The sequence below is a fragment of the Gymnoscopelus microlampas genome, assembly GCF_963454915.1.
Source record: "Gymnoscopelus microlampas genome assembly, chromosome: 9".
Classification (NCBI taxonomy): Eukaryota; Metazoa; Chordata; class Actinopteri; order Myctophiformes; family Myctophidae; genus Gymnoscopelus; species Gymnoscopelus microlampas.
The window spans coordinates 47481615-47506784 of record NC_139946.1 but is presented as its reverse complement, the minus strand read 5'-3'; the positions used below and the strand labels follow the sequence as shown (position 1 = coordinate 47506784).

The window sequence follows — 25170 nt, the reverse complement described above, 5'->3', positions numbered from 1 at the left end:
CTCTACCGTTGCTCTACAGAAAATGCCCCTAATAAGGGATGCCAGGTTGGTAGAGGTTAAACGAGCATGGACAACAACATGGAAATAATTATGGAAATATGATTTCTTCTGTCTCTAAATTCATGAAACCTGCGTGTGTGTGTGTGTGTGTGTGTGTGTGTGTGTGTGTGTGTGTGTGTGTGTGTGTGTGTGTGTGTGTGTGTGTGTGTGTGTGTGTGTGTGTGTGTGTGTGTGTGTGTGTGTGTGTGTGTGTGTATGTGTGTGTGTGTGTGTGTGTGTGTGTGTGTGTGTGTGTGTGTGTGTGTGTATCAGGTGATCTGGCAAGAGTAGACTGGTGCCCTATTATAAATCATCCTAACTTGCATGGCTCCTAACTTACATGACTCCTAACTTGCATGGCTCCTAACTTGCATGGCTCCTAACTTGCATGACTCCTAACTTGCATGACTCCTAACTTGCATGGCTCCTAACTTGCATGGCTCCTAACTTGCATGACTCCTAACTTGCATGACTCCTAACTTGCATGGCTCCTAACTTACATGGCTCCAAACTTGCATGGCTCCAAACTTGCATGGCTCCTAACTTACATGGCTCCTAACTTGCATGACTCCTAACTTACATGGCTCCTAACTTACATGGCTCCTAACTTGCATGGCTCCTAACTTGCATGGCTGCTAACTTGCATGGCTCCAAACTTGCATGGCTCCTAACTTACATGGCTCCTAACTTGCATGGCTCCTAACTTGCATGGCTCCTAACTTGCATGGCTCCTAACTTGCATGGCTCCTAACTTGCATGGCTCCTAACTTGCATGGCTGCTAACTTGCATGGCGCCTAACTTGCATGGCGCCTAACTTGCATGGCTCCTAACTTGCATGGCTCCTAACTTGCATGGCTCCTAACTTGCATGGCTCCGAACTTGCATGGCTCCTAACTTGCATGGCTCCTAACTTGCATGGCTCCTAACTTGCATGGCTCCTAACTTGCATGGCTCCTAACTTGCGTGTTATAGTTTCTGTTCATTTCATCAAGCTGTTTTCATACAGATGAAGGGTAAATGATAATAACTGTAACAGGCCTAGACAGTCCCTCAGAGAGAGGATGAGGTCTGAGGACAATGAAGATGAAAAAAGCGTGAATAGATGTCAGAGAGATCGTCAGAGAGGCATCGCCCTCAATACCCTCATATAACACGTCTAAACTACTTCTCCAAAGTCAGCCACCACACCAGAGGGAGCGACCATGATCTGGTATAGAACAAACATGGGGAAATTCTCATTCTACAGCTCTACCACCAAAATGTGCAATGCCCTGATCCCCTCCATTACATTATGCGTAACACTGGTTTCTTTCACAATTCTATCTACCAGGACAGTGGTTCTCAAACTTTTTCATGTCAAGGACCCCCAAATTGACACTTATTAGCCCGCGGACCCCCATTTGAAAAGATAAGCCAGGGACCCCCCCATAAGAGAAGATTTGTACGGCTCTAGCAGTGATTCTCAACCATTTTAATTTCAAGGACCCCCAGTTTGACATGTATTATGCTACGGACCCCCATTTAATGGCATTTCTATCTCTGGGACCCCAATTCATATTGTAAAATCAATGTTAATTTAACTCTGAGAGTGTACAAATGTTACCAAATGGACCCTAACGGGTCCATTTGGTAACATTTGTACACTCTCAGAGTTACAGACCCATAAGGGTCCATTTGGTTCCTTTCCATCATTTAGCTGGGGACCCTCTGGAACCCCCTTAAGTACCCCTGGGGGTCCCCGGACCACACTTTGAGAACCAATGTACCAGGAGACCAAAAGGGGATATAAATGAACATTTCCCATCTCTTTTGTACATAATAGTGTTTGTATGTGTTGATGTATTATTATGTAAATGTTGTATGAAAGGTTTCAATATATATCATTAAGTTAAACATGCAATCAGCCTCTGTCAATCATTCATTCGCACACACACACACACACACACACACACACACACACACACACACACACACACACACACACACACACACACACACACACACACACACACACACACATTGTTTTCTTCTTTTGTTTTGTTTGCTGTACTGTTGCTGCTCTACAGAAAACGCCCCTAATAAGGGATGCCAGGTTGGTAGAGGTTAAGAGAGCATGGACAACAACATGGAAATAATGATGGATATATGATTTGTTCTATTTCTAAATTCATGAATGTGTGTGTGTGTGTGTGTGTGTGTGTGTGTGTGTGTGTGTGTGTGTGTGTGTGTGTGTGTGTGTGTGTGTGTGTGTGTGTGTGTGTGTGTGTGTGTGTGTGTGAAAAGTTTCAATATATATCATTAAGTTAAACCTGCAATCTGCCTCTGTCAATCATTCATTGGTTTTCACGCACGCACGCACACGACTTAAGACTTTTTTACTTCTTTACTTATTTTTTACCTCTGTAAACATGTGATAAAGCTGATTCTGATTCCGGACCAAATGGATACTTTAATGTCTTACTGTACCATGTGCTGTTTACATTTCTTTTTTTTTCCTCTAAAAAACGTTTAACCCACGATTTTTCTAACCCATTTTTTTCACCCAGTGCCAATGCCTAAGCTTTAATCCTGGCCTCTACTCTCCCTCTGCCAGCCTGGGGAGAGCCCCGAACTGAGCTCATGCTTCCTTCAATGCATGAGGAGTGAGCAGACCGCTTCTCATCACCTGACAGGGGGGAGTTTCCCCGGTAGGACGTAGCACGTGGAAGGAACATGTTATTCCAACCAGTTCCTTTCCCCTCCATCAGGCGCCCCAGCTGACCAGGGGGAGGCAGTATAGAGACCAGGATTACTGCATGTTTCTAGTGAGGGTATACCTACCCTAGGGGAAAAGGTCCTTTTACCAACCCCACCTAGGGTATGGGCACTGATGACGTGGAGTTTACATTTATGACTAATAAAGTATTCAATCAATCAATCAATCAATCAATCAATGAAAGAGCGGTACTGACCTGACCCGGCGTGCTGGAGTCACAGACAGACGTGGCGTACTGTCTGTCCAGCTCCGGTGCATTGTCATTCTGGTCCAGTGTCTCTATGGCAACCACCACCCTCGTCACCAGGTTGGGGTTGTCTGGAGAGGAGAGGACACAGAATAAGACATAACATACACAAGGGGTGCAACAGTTAATCGAACAGTTAGTTCATTAACCCATTAAGACCTGGAACGCATCTGTGTCACTTTTTCATATGAGCTAAAAAGCATTATTTTACACTTTGGCTATTCAAAAATAGCAGATATACAAGCTCATAGCGCGGCACCGAGTGCCGCGCTATGAGCTGGTAGATCTGCTATTTTTTGAAAAATCGAGAAAATGTGTGCAAATTAATATACTTATATTCTTTTCAAGCGAACATTTTTAACTTAAATCTTTGCTTCTGGGGGATCCCTGGAACAAAATATTTTGAGATGGGGGTCCGCGGCCAAATACATATCATTTTGGGGGTCCTTGACATCTGTCTGTCTGTCACTCTGTGTCTCCCCCCCTAGAGTATTTTCTATATTGCTTTAAAAACTGTGAGAGTGAGTACTTCCATCACTGTGAGTACTTCCATCACTGTGAGTACTTCCATCACTAAAAGGAAGCCCAACAACACAGGTCAGGTGAAAACGATCTTCCAGTGTCTGGACCGTTTGGCCCCCCGGGGCCATGCAATCAGTGAAATATGAGCAGAGTGATTAAGTGTGGCTGGTACCCAGCGGGGCCTCGGGGCAGTGGGGTGGGGGGGGTGGTGTGGGGGGGATATAGCGTACCTCTCTGTGTGGCGATGACGGTGATGTTGTGCCACTGCTCTCGCTCGCGGTCCAACTCCATCACGGTGCTGATGGAGCCCGTGTCAGAGGCGATGCGGAACAGAGCCTCAGGGTCTGACTGGGGGTCAATGGAGTACCTGGAGACATGAGGAGGAGGAGAGAGAGACAGAGGAGGAGAGAGAGAGGAGGGAGAGAGAGAGAGAGAGAGAGAGAGAGAGAGAGAGAGAGAGAGAGAGAGGGAGAGAGAGAGAGAGAGAGATTGCAAGAGTCAATTTCCGTTTGATAGCTTCCCCTATGGCAATATCGTTCATGTAGCCTAACGCGCAGACCAATAAAGCAAACTGAACTGAATTGAATTGAGTTAGAGTGTGTGTGTGTGTGTGTGTGTGTGTGTGTGTGTGTGTGTGTGTGTGTGTGTGTGTGTGTGTGTGTGTGTGTGTGTGTGTGTGTGTGTGTGTGTGTGTGTGTGTGTGTGTGTGTGTGTGTGACAGTGGTGGACAAAGAACCTACTCAAACCCAGTACTCCAGTCAAAGTATAAATACTCCTGGTCAAGTATTACTCCACTGCAAGTGACAGTGGTAACAGTCAAATTAGTACTTCAGTTAAAATACTGAAGTACTGTACTTGCTTTTAAAAATTGTTAAAGTATTCAAAAGTAAATGCTTTTAAGATTCAAATAAACAAAATAATCTGAGATTTTCATAGAACATCTAAAACAGCGCAAACAGCAGATCCACAAGCCCATGGCAAGTCTCGTGTAATCTTGTAGAATGTCAATCACCTATTTTCACTGTTTAGTGTGTAAGTGGTTTGGGTCTTGTAGTGTAGTCAAAAGTAGAATATTTGTCTTTAAAATGTAGTGAGAAATAAAAAATACTCAAGTAGCCTAAACGTACTTTGTCACTGTCCACCAAAGTGTGTAAATGTACAGTATATAAATGAGTGAGACAGAGTATATTTATCTTTCTTCAACCCCCCCCCCCCAAAAAAAAAAAATCATAAATGTTCAAAATATGAAAATAGCAGCTATTTTCACTATTCTTGAAACATAAGTGGTTAATTCATATAATGTATTTTTGTAAGTTTGGGTCCCTTCCCAGAAATGTAGTGAAGTCAAAAGTACAATTATTTGTCTTTGAAATGTAGTGGAGTGAAAGTCACCAAAAATATATATACAGGTATATGAAAGAAAAGCAGGTATATAAGGTATATAACTAGAAAAAGTGCTCCTCTGAGCACAGGTCTCCGCCAGGTCAGGTAGGTTATTGTAGGCCAGCAATGTTCGGAATTACCCAATCAGGATGGAATATGAAACATCAGACGGATCGGTCTTTATCACTTGACTATAGAGATAATGTGTACCGATTTGCGTGATGTTTGGATAAAATTTGTGTAGTAATATAAAAAAAGATGTTTTGCAAAAATCAGCCTCCTGGTGGCGCTATAATAGGGCAATGTTAAAAGGGTGCCATTTGTTCCTCAGCGTAGTGCGAATGTGTGTGAAAAAAATCTCGGAAATCGTACTCTGTGTTCATGATTTGATCTGCATACTTTGGAAGCCAATAGCCAATAAGGATGGAATATCAAACATCTGAAGGACGGGTTTCGTTTAATGACTATAGAGATATACTGTGTATCGATTTGTGTGATGTTTGGACAAGATCTGTACGAGTTCTGTCAAAAAAAAAAGTTGCAAAAAACGGCCTCCTAGTGGCGCTATAACAGGCCAATGTGAATTATTTTTGACCGTCTCTCCAACCTGATGTTGCCGTCCTGTCCAGTGTCGGGGTCCACGGCGGACACGCGGCCCACCGAGCAGACGGGCGGGCAGTTCTCCGACACGTCCAGCCGGTAGCGGGTCCGGGAGAAGCGCGGCGGCTCGTCCGCGTTGAGCACCATGACGCGCACGGCCGCCCGGTCCTTGAACGGCCCCTTCCTCAGGTAGCGGGGGTCCACCACCGGGTTGGTCACCTCCACCGAGAACGAGTAGGTGGCACGGCTCTCATAATCCAAGATCTGTCAGAAGGAAAAAGATGTATATCGTTGTTGTCTGGCAGAAACCTCTTATCTCCATATACCATATTGTAACTTTTTGTGTGTTTTTTCATGAATGAACGCACTACAGTGTCACACAAAAGCATCAAAAGTAGCAGATCTACACACTCGAAATCCCAGCACGAAGCGACGCGTTTTGAGCTTGTAGATCTGGTACTTAAGCTGTTTTTGAATTTTAATTCTGGAAAGTTTTGGACCCGAGGCCGAGACGATATAACCTGACTCCGTCAGATGGGCCGGTATTGAGTAAACATTAAGTTCACAAAACAGCCTCCATCTGGTAACACTCAGAGACTGGAGTTTACACCGACCCGCGCCCGGTCGAACCAATCAGCGGCAGCTACGGGCGGGATCTTGGCAAGACCGGGTGTGACGCCATCGAGAAGCGCCTGTTGCATTGTAGTTCTTTCACTATTCATCATGGCCGCTACCACGAACAACAACACTACAAGTTGCGCAGCTACTATAGGCCTACGTCATTTAGACACATCAATATATGATTGGTTGGAGTTAGCACGCCCAGACGGTGATAGACAGAAGGTCCCATCCAATCACCTGCCAAGTAGCTTGAAAAAAGGGACCGCCCTCTTGCAGCGGTTGGGCTACCGAGGTCCCAGATGGAAGTAGGATGTGAGACAAATGTGTGAAGCAAGCTTCTTCCGTCTGGTGGAGTCAGGTTAGAGACGATATGTATATTCATTTCACCTTTATTTATTCAGGAAGGTATTTTCCAATGATGCCCTTATTACAGTAAACATAGCATGAAATTAAACAAAACTAATTACAAGATAACAGACATTTCAGAAGTTCAAAAGGTGCAAGTACAGACAGATCTTTGCACAAAAAGCTTAATCTTTGTTTAAAGCGAGGAAGTGAAATTAAGTTTCACATGTGTGGAGCATAGTAGTAGAAAGGTAGTCTTACCCAGCTTAGATTTAACAGTGGGAATGTTTCAAACCAAGTCATCTTGTGAACGGGTATGGCAATCGCAAACTCTAATTTAATAAGTTAATAAGCTGTTAAGATAATTAGGCAATTTCTTAAGTAAGACGTTGCAGATAAAAACAGGTGCAGTGCTGTTCTCTCCTCATACAGCTAATGATGGCCAACCCACCTTTTATATATAATAGAACCGACATAAAAGTTATGATTTATTGAGAGCCCTTCATGTATGATTCACGGATATGGATGTAATCTATGGTGTATGGCTCTCCCTTCACATTCACACACAATTCTTCACACTTTTCCCACTCCCTCGCTCTGTCTATTTATATGAATCATAGCACATAGTGAGAGGGAACCACATGTGCCCTAGCATTCCTATTCTGGATTTGGTGTAGGAAAATACAGACCCCTGGGGGACCCCTGTCAACGAAGTATATAGGAGTGAAGTGGATTTTAACTCGAAGTAAGCAATGGAACGTTATCTCCCGTGGTTTAGAATTGATCTTGAAATGTTATCGATTATTTTGTAAGACTTGGCCTTGAGTTACAATGTATTTTTGATGTCTTGACGCTATAGGAAAAACAAAGAATAGCCATGAACTCTGAAGTCCTTCTGGTACTTTATAATAATCAATAATTTAATGTATAACCATATATACACGCTGAGCAAGGCTGGACGCCGAAACGTGTCCGTGAATGCCCGTGCCTTAAAAAAGGCCTTAGAAACAAGGCTCCAGACATCCCAAAACAAACTGGTAAGGCTACTTCTTGGCCTTATATCTTCAACTCATCTAACCCCTGCTCATTTTGCTAGGGTGGGATGGCTCAGGGTAGAAGACCTGGTCTACAAGATACACTACACCACAAAGACAACAACGTACCTGTCAAAATACTTCACAAACGTCAATGACGTCCACAATCACAACACCAGAGGGAGCTTCACTAATCACGTTCAACTCAGATTTGGCTCTAACATATGCCACAAAAATGTGCAACGCCCTTCCAACAAGTCGTAAAGGAGTGTAAATCCCTACTCTCCTTCAAAACCGCTCTAAAAGAGCACTTACAGGTGGCTGCAATTCGAAACTGGCCCCCGTAAAAAGTCAAAGCCTGTAAAACTGTATGCCCGTGTTTTATTCTTCATTGAAAAAGTGCCAGGAGGACTTTGGAGTGCTGGCTATTCTTTGTTTTCTTTATTGTCTTCTTGAGCCGCGCACCCGGCAAACTGTTGAATGGACTGAGGTACGTGCAGCTCGTTTTTGTTTCTACTGTTGACATTGCAGGAGCCAGGAGCTCTCAGCCCGACTGTTCCAGTCTAGATTAAAGACCAAAGGTCACCAAGCGGTTGACATCAGAGATGTACGGTGTTGGAATGACCTGCCAAAATCATTAATCATGCTGTAAATCTCTTCTCAAAACCCACACGTTTATAGAAAGGTATAACCTTAGGCTTTTTTAAATTTAAGTTATTACTTATTTGGTTCCATTTGTACACTCTCAGAGTTATGGGGGGGTCCTTAAAAACGTAAAAGTTTGAGAACGCACGGTGCTACACTAAATAGAACAGAGCCTTCATTCGTATCATAATGGTAATATAACACATATGAAGGAAGTAATGAAGAGGCCCAATTTCTTTCCAGTATGGCTGCTGTTCACAGAGCCTATTATGAAACAAAAAAGGCTGGTAAGCGAGGCTAATCCCCGTCTGTAAAGCCCTTTATTGCTTGGGTAAAATAGGCTCTCTCTCTTCCTCTCTCCCTCCCTCTCCCTCCCTCCCTCTCTCTCTCTCCCTCTCTCCCTCTCTCCCTCTCCCCCCCTCTCTCTCTCTCTCTCCCCCTCTCTCCCCCTCTCTCTCTCTCTCTCTCTCTCTCTCTCTCTCTCTCTCTCTCTCTCTCTCTCTCTCTCTCTCTCTCTCTCTCTCTCTCTCTCTCTCTCTCTCTCTCTCTCTCTCTCTCTCTCTCTCTCTCTCTCTGCACCTCACTAATTTTTCTAGTTATAATCGTCCCCGATTTTCTTTCGCAATACCCTCCATTTATTCCCCCCATTCTTTCAATTAGCTGCACATGACTTCATTATAATGTGTTACCAGTGTTTACATGTCCGTAATCAGAAGCAGTGTGTGGAACAAAGCTTCATTGAACCATGCAGGTTTTTGGATCAGAGACTGTAAAGTCTTATTTTCGTTGCTGCCAGACCTTGTTGAGAACAACAAACGCACTCTCTCATGCATCACCATGTCCCATCTGTTCCCTTTTCAAAGTTGAAATACCTTTAACTGAAAGAAAATTGCGAGCAGCTGGACACAAAACAGAACATATCGAATTTGGATGTGATTCAGGATATTGTCACTGTCAGGCAGAGGAAACCTTGAGAATCCACATTTCATCTTTTTTTGTTTCTTTTCGTGACAGTGGGTTCCGTTAGGAGACAGAAAGAGTCTCCTTTCTGTCTCCTACCGGAACCCACTGCTCGTCATCAAATTATTGGCTTAGGAATGCGACAAAAACAAAAACATATCCATGAATTCAAATCTCCATGGGGTGACTATTCAACAGGAAAAAAAAGCATTTTGGGGTGAAGTATCCCTTTAAGAGGATTTAAACCCAAAAAAAGCACTGTTTCCATTGGGGTCCTGTGTACTCAATTAATCGAAACATTCAATGACAGACAAATATACAATACTATGCAAAAACATAAACGAGTACTAATCGAAAAAGAAAATATTTACAGTAAACAGTTCAGGGGGGGTTAGGCTTTGACTTTTTACAGGGACATACAGTACTGTACATTAAGGTTTCCAAACCCACAGCGGCGCTATACTGTATATGTCTGCTCACTGCAGATAAAAACGGAAGCTTCTGGTTTACTTTAAGCCCTGGCTGGCAAGGTGAGAGGAGTTGATCTGTCAGTAGATCACTGCAGATCTGCCGGATTTAAACTGAGAGACAGCAGCAAAATGTGCTGGTGTGTGATAGCTGCTGTGTTTACCAGCGTCTATCAGCAGCTCTGATGGAAGCTGATTAATCCATTAAGACCGGGAACTCACCTGTGTAATTTTTTTTAAATTTCTTTGGCTTTTCAAAAATAGCAGATCTACAAGCTCGTCTGCTATTTTTAGCGGTGCCAGCCGCTCTATATTTGACTATGTCCGTCCGTATGTCCGTTTGTCCGTTTCAGCACGGATGTCCGTTTGAGCACGGGCTTTAAACAGCTATAACTCCAGTTCGCAGCATGCCAGCAAGTCCAAATTTGGTATGTGGACTTAGACCACCAATAGGGACGAGCATTGACTGCTGAAGCCCCGCCCTGCCCTATTATAGCGCCACCAGGAGGCCACTGGCTTTAAACAGCTATAACTCCAGTTTGCAGCATGCCACCAAGTCCAAATTTGGTATGTGGACTTACACCACCAATAGGGACGAGCATTAATTGCTGAAGCCCCGCCCCGCCCTATTATAGCGCCACCAGGAGGCCGCTCATCAAAGGCACCGCTTCCTTCACACAGGGTGCGATTTTTGAAAAATCTTGAACATTTGTGCAAATCTTTGAATACTAAATATATATTTTTAAACAACATTTTTAACTCAAATCTTTGCTTTTGGGGGTCTCTGGAACAACATATGTTGATGGGGATCGGCAGGCAAAAACATATAGTTTTGGGGGGTCCTTGATAAGAAAGAGTTTGAGCACCACTGATATAGCAACAACAGTTTTTCAGAAAAATGAAGACGTGTTGAGACATTTGACAGTTACGAATGTTCGCTTTAAAAATATATATATAGTCAAAGATTTCCCCAAATTTCACGTTTTTTTCAAAAATAGCTAAAGAAATCTTAAAATGACACAGATGCGTTCCCGGTCTTAATGGGTTAAAATGACTTCACTGAATAATCTGTGTGCCGGGCTGTTCCAGCTAATCACATGAATGACAGAGAGACAAGAGACAATGACTGTAGGAAACATCCTGGATCACGGCCCGGCCTCGGCTCTGTGGTGGAAAGTAACTAAGTACATTTTGCTCAAGTTCTTATACCCGAGTACCATTTTGAGGTACTTCGGGGCAGAAATCTCCACGTTTGAACATTTTGTGTTTTTTTCATAAATTAACGCCCTACTTGATCATACTACAGCGTCATTCAAAAGTATCAAAAGAAGCAGATCTACAAGCTTGAAACGTGGCGCGAAACGGCACGTTTTGAGCTTGTAGATCTGCTACTTTTGCTATTTTTTTCATTTGAATTCTGAAAAATATGCCATATTAGGTTTCCGCCCGATAAAGACGATAATATACTTGTACTCCACAACATCGCAGAGGCAACGTTTTTTTTTCACCACAACAATTATTTGAAAACTTTAGTTACACTACACTTTGTAGTTTTACAAAAAAAATATAGACGATAATTATGCAAGCTCAGAGCGCGTCGCGATTTCTTACAACATTTTGTATTATTAATTGCTTTTTTTCACGTGTTTACTTTAGTGAAATGGGTCATTCATTATAAGAACATTTACAGTGGTACTATACGTATATTTTTGTACATTTACTCAAGCAAAACGTTGAAGACATGCAGAGCCTTTCACTTGTAACAGAGTATATTTGTACATTGCGTTCCTAATTCTTTCAGTACTAAATGTTTGAGCACTTCCTCTTCCCCCACAGAGGGACAGCGTAGGAACATGCTGGAACACGTCCCACCACCGCTAGGCCTCTTTACATTAACATCCCACTGCTCCACTTTTTGTCAGAACATCCCATTCAATCCGGGAACACTGTGTCATTTTAGATTTGTTTGCTATAACCATTATTTTATACTTGTTTAGGCTATTCAAAAATAACAGATAAACAAACTTGAAGATCTGCTATTTTTGAATAGACAAAGTATAAAATAATGGTATAAATGGTTACACAGATGCGTTCCCGGTTTTAACGGGGGGGGGGTGAACATTTGAGCAAATCTTTGAATATGTTTGTTAAAGCGAACATTTTTAACTCACATCTTTGCTTCTGGGGGGTTCTACAAATGTCTTCTAATTCCAACAGTTTTTTGGGGAAAAAAAACATATGTTCTTGTGTGGTTCTCAAACATTTTTCATGTCAAGGACCACCCAAAATTATATGTATTTGTCTTCGGACCCCCCCCCCCCCCCCCAAACACACACACACCCCATCTCAAAATATTTTGTTCCAAGGACCCCCAGAAGCAATGATTTGAGTTAAAAATGTTTATATATATTCAAAGATTTGCACATTTTCACGATTCTTTTTTTCAAAAAATAGCAGATCTACGCGCTAAGAGCTTGTAGATCTGCTATTTTTTTGATAGCCAAAGAAATCTATAGTGACACAGATGCGTTACCGGATTGAATGGGTTATACCGGCGCTCTTATGCAGGACAGGGAGGATGGAGCTGCTCAGGTATGTTTTATACTTTTATTTGTACAGAACAAATTGGTATGAAAGAGGAGTGATCACAGCGTAGAAGACAAAATTACTGTGTGTGTGTGTGTGTGTGTGGGACTGAGTACAGAGGAAGAATTATACTACATTGTTATTATGGTTTATATTTAACCATCACTTAAATCCTCCACTAGGCCTGATAGCTATATTGTTGTTTTGGTACAGCTTGTCCTTGTAAAGCGACTAGAGTATAACTATGGTCTGATCTCTGTGCTCGTTGGCAGAACTCCCGTAACCACCACCCTGTGATATTGTACTTCTCCCCATGATATATACATAAAGGGATAGTTTTTTTTCCTATCGATTAGTCACCCCATGGAGACTTGAATTCATGCATATTTTTATGTTTTTGTCGCATTCCTAAGCCAATACTTTGATGACCAGGCAGGCAGTGGTTCCGGTAGGAGACACAAAGGAGACTCTTTGTGTCTCCTACCGGAACCGCCGCAGGTCATCAAATTATTGGCTTAGGAATGCGACAAAAACAAAACAATATCCATGAATTCAAGTCTAAAAAGCATTATTTTACACTTTGGCTATTCAAAAATAGCAGATATACAAGCTCATAGCGCAGCATCGAGTGCCCGCTATGAGCTTGTAGATCTGCTATTTTTGAAAAATCTGTGCAAATCTTTGAATATATATTATTTTAAAGCAAACATTTTTAACTCAAATCTTTGCTTCTGGGGGGTCCCTGGAACAACATATTTTGAGATGGGGGTCTGCGGCAAAATACAGATATTTCTGGGGGTCCTTGACATGAAAAAGTTGGAGCACCACTGATAAAGCAACATTAAGTGTTTCAAATATAAGTTCAGAAAACTGTTAGGATTTCGAAGACATTTGGGGAATCGGCCTCAGGTCTTAATGGGTTAATAGCTTTTTTTGGGCCATTTTTAAACCTAACATTAAACCCTGGCTCAGTGATGCCGTAGATCGGCTACTATCAGTGTGTGCACCCAACTAAAGCTGGCCTTACACTGCAGGATTCTTTCAATCACGATTTTGAAATCTGGTACCATCACACACTAAAGGCTAATCTTCTAAGATTATTTTATCAGATAATCTTAACAGCATCACACACTACAGGATTCTATCCAGATTCTCAGGCTAGCCCAAACACAGCAATAATAATTAGTAAATAAAAAATATCACCGGCTACTTTGGCCGGCTGCCTTGCTCCGTGATATTATTATAATTATTAGTAGCTATTATTACTCTCCGCAGGAGAGTTTTGTTTTCACTTTCTAAATATGACACACCGATTGGTCAAGCCTCACGTGACACGTGACAATACGGTGAAATATTGTATAAATACATGGCGTCACTTTGGCAGTAATCTGAGTTCCCAGAAGTTTTCGCCAGCTCTGGCGAGGAACTTCTGGGCCACAGCCCTGGTATTTGTGGGCGGGATGTACGTCACGCTCTGAATCTGAGCGGACACGCCTCTTACCGGTCTGAGAGCTGTGCAACTCGTCTAAAAAGTCCGACGAGAGGCAAACAGCAGTACACAACAATGGCGGCCGAAATTTCTCAAGGGGAAATTGCTTCCCGTCGATCCTATTTAGATGCATCACCCACTGCATGTGGATCCCGCCCCCTTTTCTTCATTGGCTGTTGATTTGAATCACAACGCAGTGGCCGCGCCCCTGCTGTCCAAGCTCCGACGCTAACCCTCCCAGACTACTTTGGCAGTGTCTTTGCCACTGCCAAAGTGAGGTAAGACAGGAACCATCACGAAATGGCTGCATGGCTGATACATAATTGGCAAATAGGACAGATAGGACACTTATATAGACAGGAGGGATATGACACTTACACAGACGGATAGGACACTTATAGTACACAGACAGGACGGATAGGACACTTATACAGACAGGACGGATAGGACACTTATACAGACAGGACGGATAGGACACTTATACAGACAGGACGGATAGAACACTTACACAGACAGGACGGATAGGACACTTACATAGACAGGAGGGATATGACACTTACACAGACAGGACGGATAGGACACTTACAGTATACAGACAGGACGGATAGGACACTTACAGTATACAGACAGGACGGATAGGACACTTATACAGACAGGAGGGATAGGACACTTACACAGACAGGAGGGATAGGACACTTACATAGACAGGACGGATAGGACACTTATACAGACAAGACGGATAGGACACTTATACAGACGGATAGGACACTTATACAGACAGGAGGGATATGACACTTACACAGACAGGACGGATAGGACACTTACAGTATACAGACAGGACGGATAGGACACTTACAGTATACAGACAGGACGGATAGGACACTTATACAGACAGGAGGGATAGGACACTTACACAGACAGGAGGGATAGGACACTTACATAGACAGGACGGATAGGACACTTATACAGACAAGACGGATAGGACACTTATACAGACGGATAGGACACTTATACAGACAGGACGGATCGGACACTTATACAGACAGGATGGATAGGACGGTTAGAACATAAGAATTAGAACATTCCCAACATTCCCAACACAAGTCTGGTAAGAGTGAGGTAAGACAGGAACAATCACGAAATGGTTGAGAAATGGCGGATACTGTAACAATTGGATAGGACACTTACACAGACAGGACGGATAGGACACTTACACAGACAGGACGGATAGGACACTTACATAGACAGGACGGATAGGACACTTACATAGACAGGACGGATAGGACACTTATACAGACAGGAGGGATAGGACACTTATACAGACAGGACGGATAGGACACTTATACAGATAGAACATTCCCAACATTCCCAACAGCGGAGAGTTGTGCTCCGAGGAGCACTTTTTCTAGTTATTTTTATATTAAATAAAGTTACACAACTTTACAATAGTAAATTTTCAACCATTTTAATCATATTTAAAGCTATGTATGAGCATACACGCAAATCAATTCAGTGTTTTTTCGACAGCCAGCAGCCCTCCTGAGCTGCGCCTCGCAAAAAACACACACACACACACACACACACACACACACACACACACACACACACACACACACACACACACACACACACACACACACACACACACACACACACACACACACACACACACACACACACACAGGGCCTGTTGCCTGACCACGGTGCATTGCGTCAGAGATCTACAAGCTCACAACGCGTCTCATCCGCGGTGGTCTTGTATATCGCATTATGTTATCCGCTCGACACTATCGTGCAACAAAAAATAAAGCAGGCTTGAACTTGCTGTGCAGTGGCATGGCACAGAGAGACTTCCTTTGCAACATTTTGCTAAATCAATGGATTCAAGAACTGTGAAGGGTGTACGTTGTGCGACCAACATGAGAGGTGGAGCATTTAATGATCAGTATTTTATAACATTGCAGCAGCAGCAGCAGCAGCAGCTACAATGAAGATAATAGCGAGCCAAGCCATCATCTTATGATACTGTGTGCAAAATATTCATATCGCAGCTCAAAAGTTGTACGTGTCACAGAAGATAGACAGACAGTTTAATCTATTTGTTGTGTTATAGTAGCCTACCTATTAATCTATTCCTCCGTCAGTCAATACAGACAGACAGACAGACAGACAGACAGACAGACAGACAGACAGACAGACAGACAAATTATGCGGAAAACACATAGATTTTTGGTGTGGTAAACATAAAATAAATAGCCTACATAAATGAAGGAATGATGGGTGAAAATTAGGGGTGTGCTGATTATTTCACGATACGATACACGATTTTGGCCTCGCGATATCGATACGATACGATATATGGCACTTTTTTATTATGAAATATATGGGGGGGAAAAAAAGCAAATGAAAACAAATACTTCTGTTTTTGCATTATTATTATTGCAAAAAAACGATACATATCGTCACGAAAACTTATCGTGATATATCGCGGGACGATATATCAGCACACCCCTAGTGAAAATATGTATAAATATATATATATATATATAATATATGTCATCGTGGTGATGATATAATATATTTTCACCCATTATTCAGTCAATTTGATCCACCACAGCTGCACCTGTCCATCCTACATAAACAACCTGACGGAATGTGTGTGTGTGTGTGTGTGTGTGTGTGTGTGTGTGTGTGTGTGTGTGTGTGTGTGTGTGTGTGTGTGTGTGTGTGTGTGTGTGTGTGTGTGTGTGTGTGTGTGTGTGTGTGTGTGTGTGTGTGTGTGTGTGTGTGTCGGCACAGCGGCGTCTTTCTCTCGGTCCCCCGCCGTCCACACAGTAGCAGATTTCATTCCAGATAAATATCAAATCAAATGTTTTAAAATGCTCGAGCGGCCCTGACCGTCCTGTGAGCAACTCGGGAGGGTTCAGATTGGATCTTTGAACCCTCACACTGACTAGACGATATTGATGCCGGAGATTCGCTCCCGATCTAGGCTGGGGGACGGCACGCCCCCCAGATACTCAGGAGGGTTCTCACGCACACACACACGCACACACACTAGCATGGTATTGCCCCCCCAGGCAGTTCCCACTAGTGCACGCACACATTAGCGTGTTATTGCCCCTCCCCCAGGCAGTTCCCAGTGCAGCGTGGCTCATCACTCACCTTGTTCAGCACGATGACTGCCTCGCGGTCCTTCCCGGTGATGTTGAAGGTGTCCGCCTCCCCGCTGTCCAGCACGCTGAAGTCCAGCAGAGCGTTCTCCTCCAGGTCTCCGTCCGAGGCCGTCAGGCGGCCCACCTCCACGCCCGGAGCCGCCAGCTCCGAGATGGAGAACGACCACACGCCTGCAAAGGGGGGAGACACCACAACCACGCAGTGTTGATTTTGACAGCACATTGTGATTTAGTTTTAGTCAAAGTCTTTTGAATAAAATGTAGTTTTAGTCATATTTTAGTCATTTGAAATGTTTTACTTTTAGTCTAGTTTTAGTCAACTAAATATCATAAGATTTTAGTCGACTAAATCTACAGTTGATTTAGTCGACTAAATATCATAAGATTTTAGTCGACTAAATCTACAGTTGATTTAGTCAACTAAATATCATAAGATTTTAGTCGACTAAATCTACAGTTGATTTAGTCGACTAAAATGTATGTTGGCGGTGCCTTGATGGCGTCGTAATGGCTGATTTTACCCCTTGCTGCGTGCTGAAAATAGCAGATCTACAAGCTCACAACGCGTTGCATTAGGTGGTAGGTTCTGTCTGCTCCCTCTGTGGATACTTACAGTGGCAGCTAAAGGATTTTTTGGGGTCAGTCTTCTAGATCTAAAAGCATTTAGAGCCAAACCTGTAAAAAGCGTCGCGTCACCCCCTCAACCGGACCGTCCTGCCCCCTCATCAAGGTGGATGTGAAAAATATCTTTTTCAAATTAAAATAATATCAATAATAAAATATACAACTCCCTTGTGTGCTTTTCTAGTGATATGTTGTGTCACAAGGTTCAAAAACTCTCCTGCACACATGAAGACTGGGGGAAGCATCGCGTGGTATTGTTGATAAATGTAAACTACTGTAGGTGTGCAGTTTCTAAATGCAAATGAAAGAACTGTCAGAAACTGCTGCAAGTGCAACCACCTCTGTTCCTGGAATCGCAGCGAAGCACACGTTCACTCTCTCTTTCATTTTGTGTACTCAATCTCTTAAATTATTCAATGCCAATTTCGGCTTGTATATCTTGAATTGTTAAGAGACTTGATGTTTGGCTTGACTTTGTACTTGATGTTTGCACTCATATAGAATCATTTTATAATTTATCTTGGTAAATTCCAAATGTTATCAAAGTATTTCTGGTCTGGCATCACGGCACCCTAGGGTGCCACAGCACCCACTTTGAGAATAACCTGATATAGGGTATATAGGGCAAAGTGTATAAGGCTTAATGTGCTAATTAAGGCAGTCAATACAGTGTGAAAGAGAGACACGAGAGAGAGAGGAGATACATGCAAAGGCTCTTGATCCAGATTTAACAACATGCAACACATTGCAACTAACGCAGCAGTGAGATACTGTAGTGCCCCCAGAGGATGGGATCTGTAGCAGATAGTGTAGTGCCCCCAGAGGATGGGATCTACTGTAGTGCCCCCAGAGGATGGGATCTGTAGCAGATAGTGTAGTGACCCCAGAGGATGGGATCTGTAGAATTAAATAACTCCGGTACACGCACAGGATGTTGTCTATAAATCCCCACATTCCCCACATGTGGGCTTTGAAACTTTAATTATATTGTTGCTGTCGGGGGGAAACCTTGTATGTCCAAAGCCGCTCCTTTTTTATTAATATTTTATATTAACATTTTAAAATAGTGAAAATAGCCGTATCTACAAGCTCACAACGTGTCGCGGTGCGGCATGTGTGAGCTTGTAGATGTATTTTCAATACTGTTGTGTGTCACTCTTGTATGATGAAGTGGAGCATTCATTTATGAAAAAGCATAACAAGTTGAAACATGGAAGATACAAGGTTTCTGCCCGACAGCAACGATATCCAACACACAGCTGGCAAACATAACATGGAAGACATCCTAAACAACACAAGACAACGTTTAGAGGGCTATATTTGCCTTTGATAAACTGACTTCACTGACTAAACATCTAAACAGTAATCACACCAGATTTAATTAACTGGTGCTACAGTGTAACCATAAAACTGTGCAATACTTCAGTAGAGGGCAAGCGATTTTAGCATTTCATTTGCATATTTTTTGTATACACAAGAGGCCAGAACGTTATCTTAGAAAAACATTAATAGTGAAATATTAAGACTCCCGTTAATGATCTCGGCTAATGAACCGATTTAAAAATATATAACAGTCTGGTGTGCTTTCTCTGACCTTTTAGACTGAAAATAAAGCCCGAATGATATACTTTGAGGTAAGGATGATGTCACGCAAAGCAAAAATAGGCGACCTACAAGCTCACACCGTCACATCTGCTGTGCGTTGTGACCAGTGGTGCAATGCTCATTGCCACGCGCGGTACCATGGCATCCCGCCAATCTTTTGAGCAGGAGCAAGAGTGCGTCTACCTCGCGTATCGATCAAAAACAACCATTCACACCTCTTACCAAAGCTTACAAAAGCTATAGCGAGTGTCAACAGCATGAATTAACAGAGGAATGACCCTGGCTGGATGCATATCAGTAGGCTACTGTAGGTGTAGACATACTGTCAGATGTTCTGAAGCAGTCCACAGAGAACGTTTGGATAACAGTGGCTGATGGGATTCATGAACTAAATTGCAGTATTACAGTATTTGCAAGGAAAAAACGAGTCATTTCCTTGACTATAGTGGGGCACAGTGGCGTAGTCGGTAGCGCTGTCGCCTCACGGCTAGATAGTCCTGGGTTCGATTCCCGCCGGGGACGCTGTGGGTGCTGGGGGGCGTGTTCTCTCCTCCGCACGTCATCAGTGCCCATACCCTAGGTGGGGTTGGTGAAAAGGCCTTTCTGTGTGGAGTTTGCATGTTCTCCCCGTGTCCCCTAGGGTAGGTACCTTCACAAAAAACATGCAGTAATCCTGGTCTCTACAGTATACTGCCTCCCCCTGGTCAGCCGGGGCGCCCGATGGAGGGGAAAGGAACTGGTTGGAATAACGTGTTCCTTCCACGCGCTACGTCCAATCGGGGAAACTCCCTCCTGTCAAGTGACAAGAAGCGGCTTGCTAGCTCCTCATGCATTGAAGGAAGCATGAGCCCAGTTCGGGGCTCTCCCCAGGCTGGCAGAGGGAGTGTAGCGGCCAGGATTTACAAGCTTAGGCAATTGGCACTGGGTGAAAAAATGGGTTACAAAATCCTGGGATAAAACATTTAGAAGAAAAAAAAAAAGCTTCAAAAACACCAGTGAAAACAGCTGTCCAGCCAGCTGTTGTTTACGTATGGATGGCTCTACACGGCCCTGGCCGTTCGAAGGCCTCCAACGAGGGAGGCAGTCATCTGCGTCAGGTTTGTGTCATTAGCTCGGCGTCGGTCGTCGGGCTGATGAATGAAGCCTCTCTGTTGTGATGCTGTACGCCGCGCCGTAACCAGCCGAAGACAGAAATCGATGCTATAGGCAGCCCCGGCGCTTTCATTTAACCCATTAAATCCGGGAAGGCATCTGTGTCATTTTAGATTTTTAGCTATAATTAATTTATACTATATTTTATACTATATCTGCTATTCAAAACATAGCAGATCTACAAGCTCATAGCGCGGCACCGAGTGCCGCGCTATGAGCTTGTAGATCTGCTATGTTTTGAAAAATCTTGAACATTTGTGCAAATCTTTGAATATGTTTTTAAAGGGAACGTACATATATATTAGATATTTTTGGGGCTTTTGGGCCTTTTTTTAAATAGTTTTCAGTGGAGACAGACAGGAAACAGAGAGAGATCATCAGGAACGGGACTCGAACCCGCGATGCGCTGTCAGGCTACATTGGAGCCTAGGTGCCCGTACCGCTAAATCTTTGTTTCTGACGGGTCCCTGGAACAACATTCTTTAATATGGGGGTCCGTGGCCAAATACATACTGTATAATTTTGGGGGTCTTTGACAAGAAATAGTTTGAGAACCACTCATATAGCAACATATGTTTTTTCAGAAAACTGTTAGGATTTAGAAGACATTTGTAGATGCATTCCCGGATTGAATGGATTAAGGCTACAGGGCCGGCGCACGCACGCACGCACGCACGCACGCACACACACACACACACACACACACACACACACACACACACACACACACACACACACACACACACACACACACACACACACACACACACACACACACGCACACACGCACACACACACGCACACACACACGCACACACCTCGGTGACTACTAATGATGATGCATGCTAATAATTCAAACGCCTCCAAGAAAACACTGCGATCGTTTTAAAAACACACCTTCTTCTTCTTTCCACTGGCACATACAGTACGTACGTTCAAAGTGAATGCCTAATGCCGCTGTTTGTCGAAACACCCACTTGTGGCGTTGTTGTCAAACAGACAAAATTAATGACCCGGAGTGAAGCAGCTAGGCAGCAATGAGAGGAGAGATGCAGTATAATATATTGGAAAATAAATAATGAAACTCCGCCGCATTTGGAAATATTAAATTGTCCCAGTAAAGCTGCGACGACGCCACGGCGCTGTATATCAAACACAAAAGGGGCGGGGGAGGGGTGCAGGGTGTGTGGGGGGAGGGGGGGGGGGGGGGGAGTTGGTGGCTGAGTGGTCTTTAAACATTAAGATGAATGGCAGTAACACAAGAGAGTGTCACAAAGCCGGGGAGCTAAAAGAACAGAAGAGGAGCGCAGACGGAGAGGGAGAATAGACCCCACAGAGAAAAGGCATTGTGTGTGTGTCTCTCTCCCCAGCGTTAACCCATTAAGACCTGAAGCCGATTCTACAAATGTCTTCTAAATCCTAACAGTTTTATGAAAAACCTATGTTTCTGTAATCGGTGGTTCTCAATCTTTTCCATGTCAAGGACCCCCATCTCAAAATATGTTGTTCCAGGGACCCCCCCAGAAGCAAAGATATGAGTTACAAATGTCCGCTTTAAAAAATATATATATTCAACGATTTGCACACATTTTCACGATTTTTCAAAAATAGCAGATCTACAAGCTCGTAGCGCGGCACTCGGTGCCGCGCTACGAGCTTGTATATCTGCTATTTTTGAATAGTCAAAGTATAAAATAATGGTTTAAGTGGTTACACCGATGCGTTCCCGGTTTGAATGCGTTAACGCATCACATTCTGCAGTGATTTTACTGTCTATTGAAGCGGAAAGCACTGAACTTTAAGATGAAATATTCATTAAAAAGAGAAAAGAGGAATGTGGAAGACCAGGGGAGAATAGAGAGAGGACGGCCAGGCATTATCTTGGACTCTCTCTCTCTCTCCCCCTCCTGCGTTTTTTGAAACTCTGCTGGGAGCAGGCAGGTGGAAAGGACGTGTTTATTGAGGACATAGTCATGCTAATACACCCTGACATTGTGTGGTTGTCATGATATTACCATCGCTGATAAGAAGAGAAGCTTCACACAGGCACAGGAAAATGAGGAACTAACTACAGAGATGGCATCATGCACATCTCTCATAATGGGCATAATGTGTTTCTTATCTGCCTGTAATTGTGAGGACTTTCCTCTGATTTACAGTGAATTACCAGTGGTGGAAAAAGTAAACACGTTTTTTACTTAAGTAAAAGTATCAATACTGCAATGTAGAAATACTCTGCAAGTTGAAGTCCCATATTCAGAATGTGCTTGAGTAAAACTACAAAAGTACTGGCATCAAAATATACTTAAAGAACCAAAAGTAAAAGAACTTATTGCGCATAATGTCACATTTCACAAGTTCAAAATGTATTAAAGAATCTTTTGAAAATAGCCGATCTACAAGCTCACAATGCGTCGCATCGCGACGCATTGTGAGCTTGTAGATCGGCTATTTTCAAATGGCCGAAATATATAGGGCTGAAGTGGTAAGTTTGTTTTGTAATAATAATCAACATCTACAAAGTTAGTAACTAAAGTATTCATATAATTGTAGTGCTTAACCCTCACCTGTCTAACCTTAACCTTTATCCTAACCTTAACCATATCTTAATTCTCTAACCCAAAACTTAAGCGTAATTTTAACCTAACCCCAAAAACTCTTTCATTTTAACCATAAAGCTAACCCCTAAAGTTAAGTCTGAGTCTAACCGTAAACGTAACTTAATTCTAAAGCTAAAACTTAACCGCTATACCCTTAACCACATGTTAATGATGTCCATGATCACAATACCAGAGGCAGCTCCACAAACCTTGTCCAACCCTTTTTTGGCTCAACAAAGGGAAGTAACTCGTTCTCATGCTATTCCTCAAAAATGTGGAACGCCCTACCAAAAGGAGTAAAGGAGTGTAAAACCCTACTCTACTTCAAAACTGCCCTAAAGATACACCTTCAGGAGGCTGCAATTGGAAAATGCCCCCTGTCTAAGTCCTAACCTTACCTACCCCCCCCCCCCCTCTCCTTCTTCTTTTGTACATATTTCTCACTCTTTATACCAGTAACCTGTAAACTGATTGTATGACATTCTATAGTAGTTGTGTATAACTGTCTGTCTCTTATATGTCACCATGATTTGTGTGCATGGGGAACTCATTTGAAACAAGCTCAGTGCTTTTATGAGTCTTCCAGTTTAGTAGACCTCGTATTGTGAATTTGTACTTCCATGTACTGTTGTTCTCATGTCTTACTAAATAAAGTACATCAATCAATCAATGAACCCCAGCATCACTATTCTGGGTATATCATATTCATAATAGATTAACATTCAGCAAAAACAATTGGTGAATATTTGGCAAAAGGTTAGGTAGACGCGTTGTGAGCTTGTAGAACGTCTATTTTTGCTCTTTCACTAAGCATATAAGCATTTAAGTGCTTAATTCTGACCATAAACATAACCCCTGAGATTAATTCTAATTCTAACCCTAAACCTTACGCCCCGGCTCTGAAGAGGCAGAGTGTTGAAAGATAAAACCTCTCCTCGCTTTGCTGGATTTCCCACAATCCTTGATCATGTTTGGTTCTCACACACACAGACACGCTCACGCGCACGCACACACACACACACACACACACATACACACACACACACACACACACACACACACGCGCGCACACACTTAACACATCCAGTATAAGTGGTGATAAGTGGTGGCCTGATAGTGGTGCTTACTGCGCCGGAAGCGAGGGGGGTTGTCGTTGACATCTGTCAGCCTCACGGTGACCGTGGTGGTCCCCGACAGCCCGCCCAGATGGCCCCCCATGTCCTTGGCCTGGAGGACCACCAGATACTCGTCCTGGGTCTCTCTGTCCATGTCAGGCACAGCCGTCCGCAGGACACCTGGCGGTGAGACAAACAGGGACCATGAAAGGAGAGTAAATCACACACAAAAAAAAAACACTCGACGGCACAGACCGCGGTGACACCATCCTGTCTCGTCCACGCTGCCATCACAGCTCTGTGATTACTGTCACGCCATAATCCCAAGCCACTTCTCTTCACTTCTCTCTTTTTGCTAGGGATGCATAAAAGGTATTTATGGCTCCTGCGTGCGCCTTATACGGCCCCTCTAGCACAGATATAACATATGGTATCTAAAGTGGACACAGCGGGATGCGTACAACGACCAGTATGCTGTAGTGATTAACGCCCAGCTGGGGAGCGTTATATCAGGGGAAAAAAATAGCTTTTTGAAAGGGATGAGCGAGTGTGTATGTGTGTGAAGTGGTGCAGTGCTGATTGTACGTGGTATCAGTCGCCAGTCTTTTGAGCAGGAGCACGGGTGTACGCACGTGCACGGCTGTGCGTCTACCTCGCGTATCGATCAAAAACAACCATTCACACCTCTTACCAAAGCTTATACAAGAGCTGCCGGGTGTCAACAGCGTGAATTAACCCATTCAATCCGGAAACGCATCTGTGTCATTTTAGATTTATTTGGCTATTTTTTTTTTAAATCATGAAAATTAGTGCAAATCATTGAATATACATAGATTTTTAAAACGATTTTTTTTCACTCAAATCTTTGCCTCTGGGGGATTCTACAAATGTCTTCTAAATCCGAACAGTTTTTGGAAAAAAACTTAAGTTGCTATAATATCAGTCGTTCTCAAACTTCTTTCATGTCAAGGACCCCCAAAATAATATGTATTTGGCCACGGACCCCCATCTCAAAATATTTTGTTCCAAGCAAAGATTTGAGTTAAAAAAAATCGCTTTACAAATATATATCTATTCAATGATTTGCACAAATATTCACGATTTTTCAAAAATAGCAGACCTACAAGCTCATAGCGCGGCACTCGGTGCCGCGCTATGAGCTTGTAGATCTGCTATTTTTGAATAGCCAAAGAAATCTAAAAAT

General features: G+C 43.1%; 1 protein-coding gene across 1 annotated transcript in view; it reads right to left on the bottom strand.

Moving 5' to 3' along the window:
• The window catches only part of cdh24a (cadherin 24, type 2a), a gene marked incomplete at its 3' end in the record, with an annotated part of 59553 nt that overhangs the window by 18157 nt on the left and 16226 nt on the right, over positions 1-25170 (bottom strand). Inside the window, exons 4-8 of the mRNA XM_084066157.1 lie at positions 23979-24146; positions 16860-17041; positions 5555-5811; positions 3795-3931; positions 2992-3113 (exon numbers count right to left, since the gene is read on the bottom strand). Coding sequence (XP_083922283.1) covers positions 2992-3113; positions 3795-3931; positions 5555-5811; positions 16860-17041; positions 23979-24146 — 866 coding nt within the window. The remainder of the gene's footprint in view (positions 1-2991; positions 3114-3794; positions 3932-5554; positions 5812-16859; positions 17042-23978; positions 24147-25170) is intronic.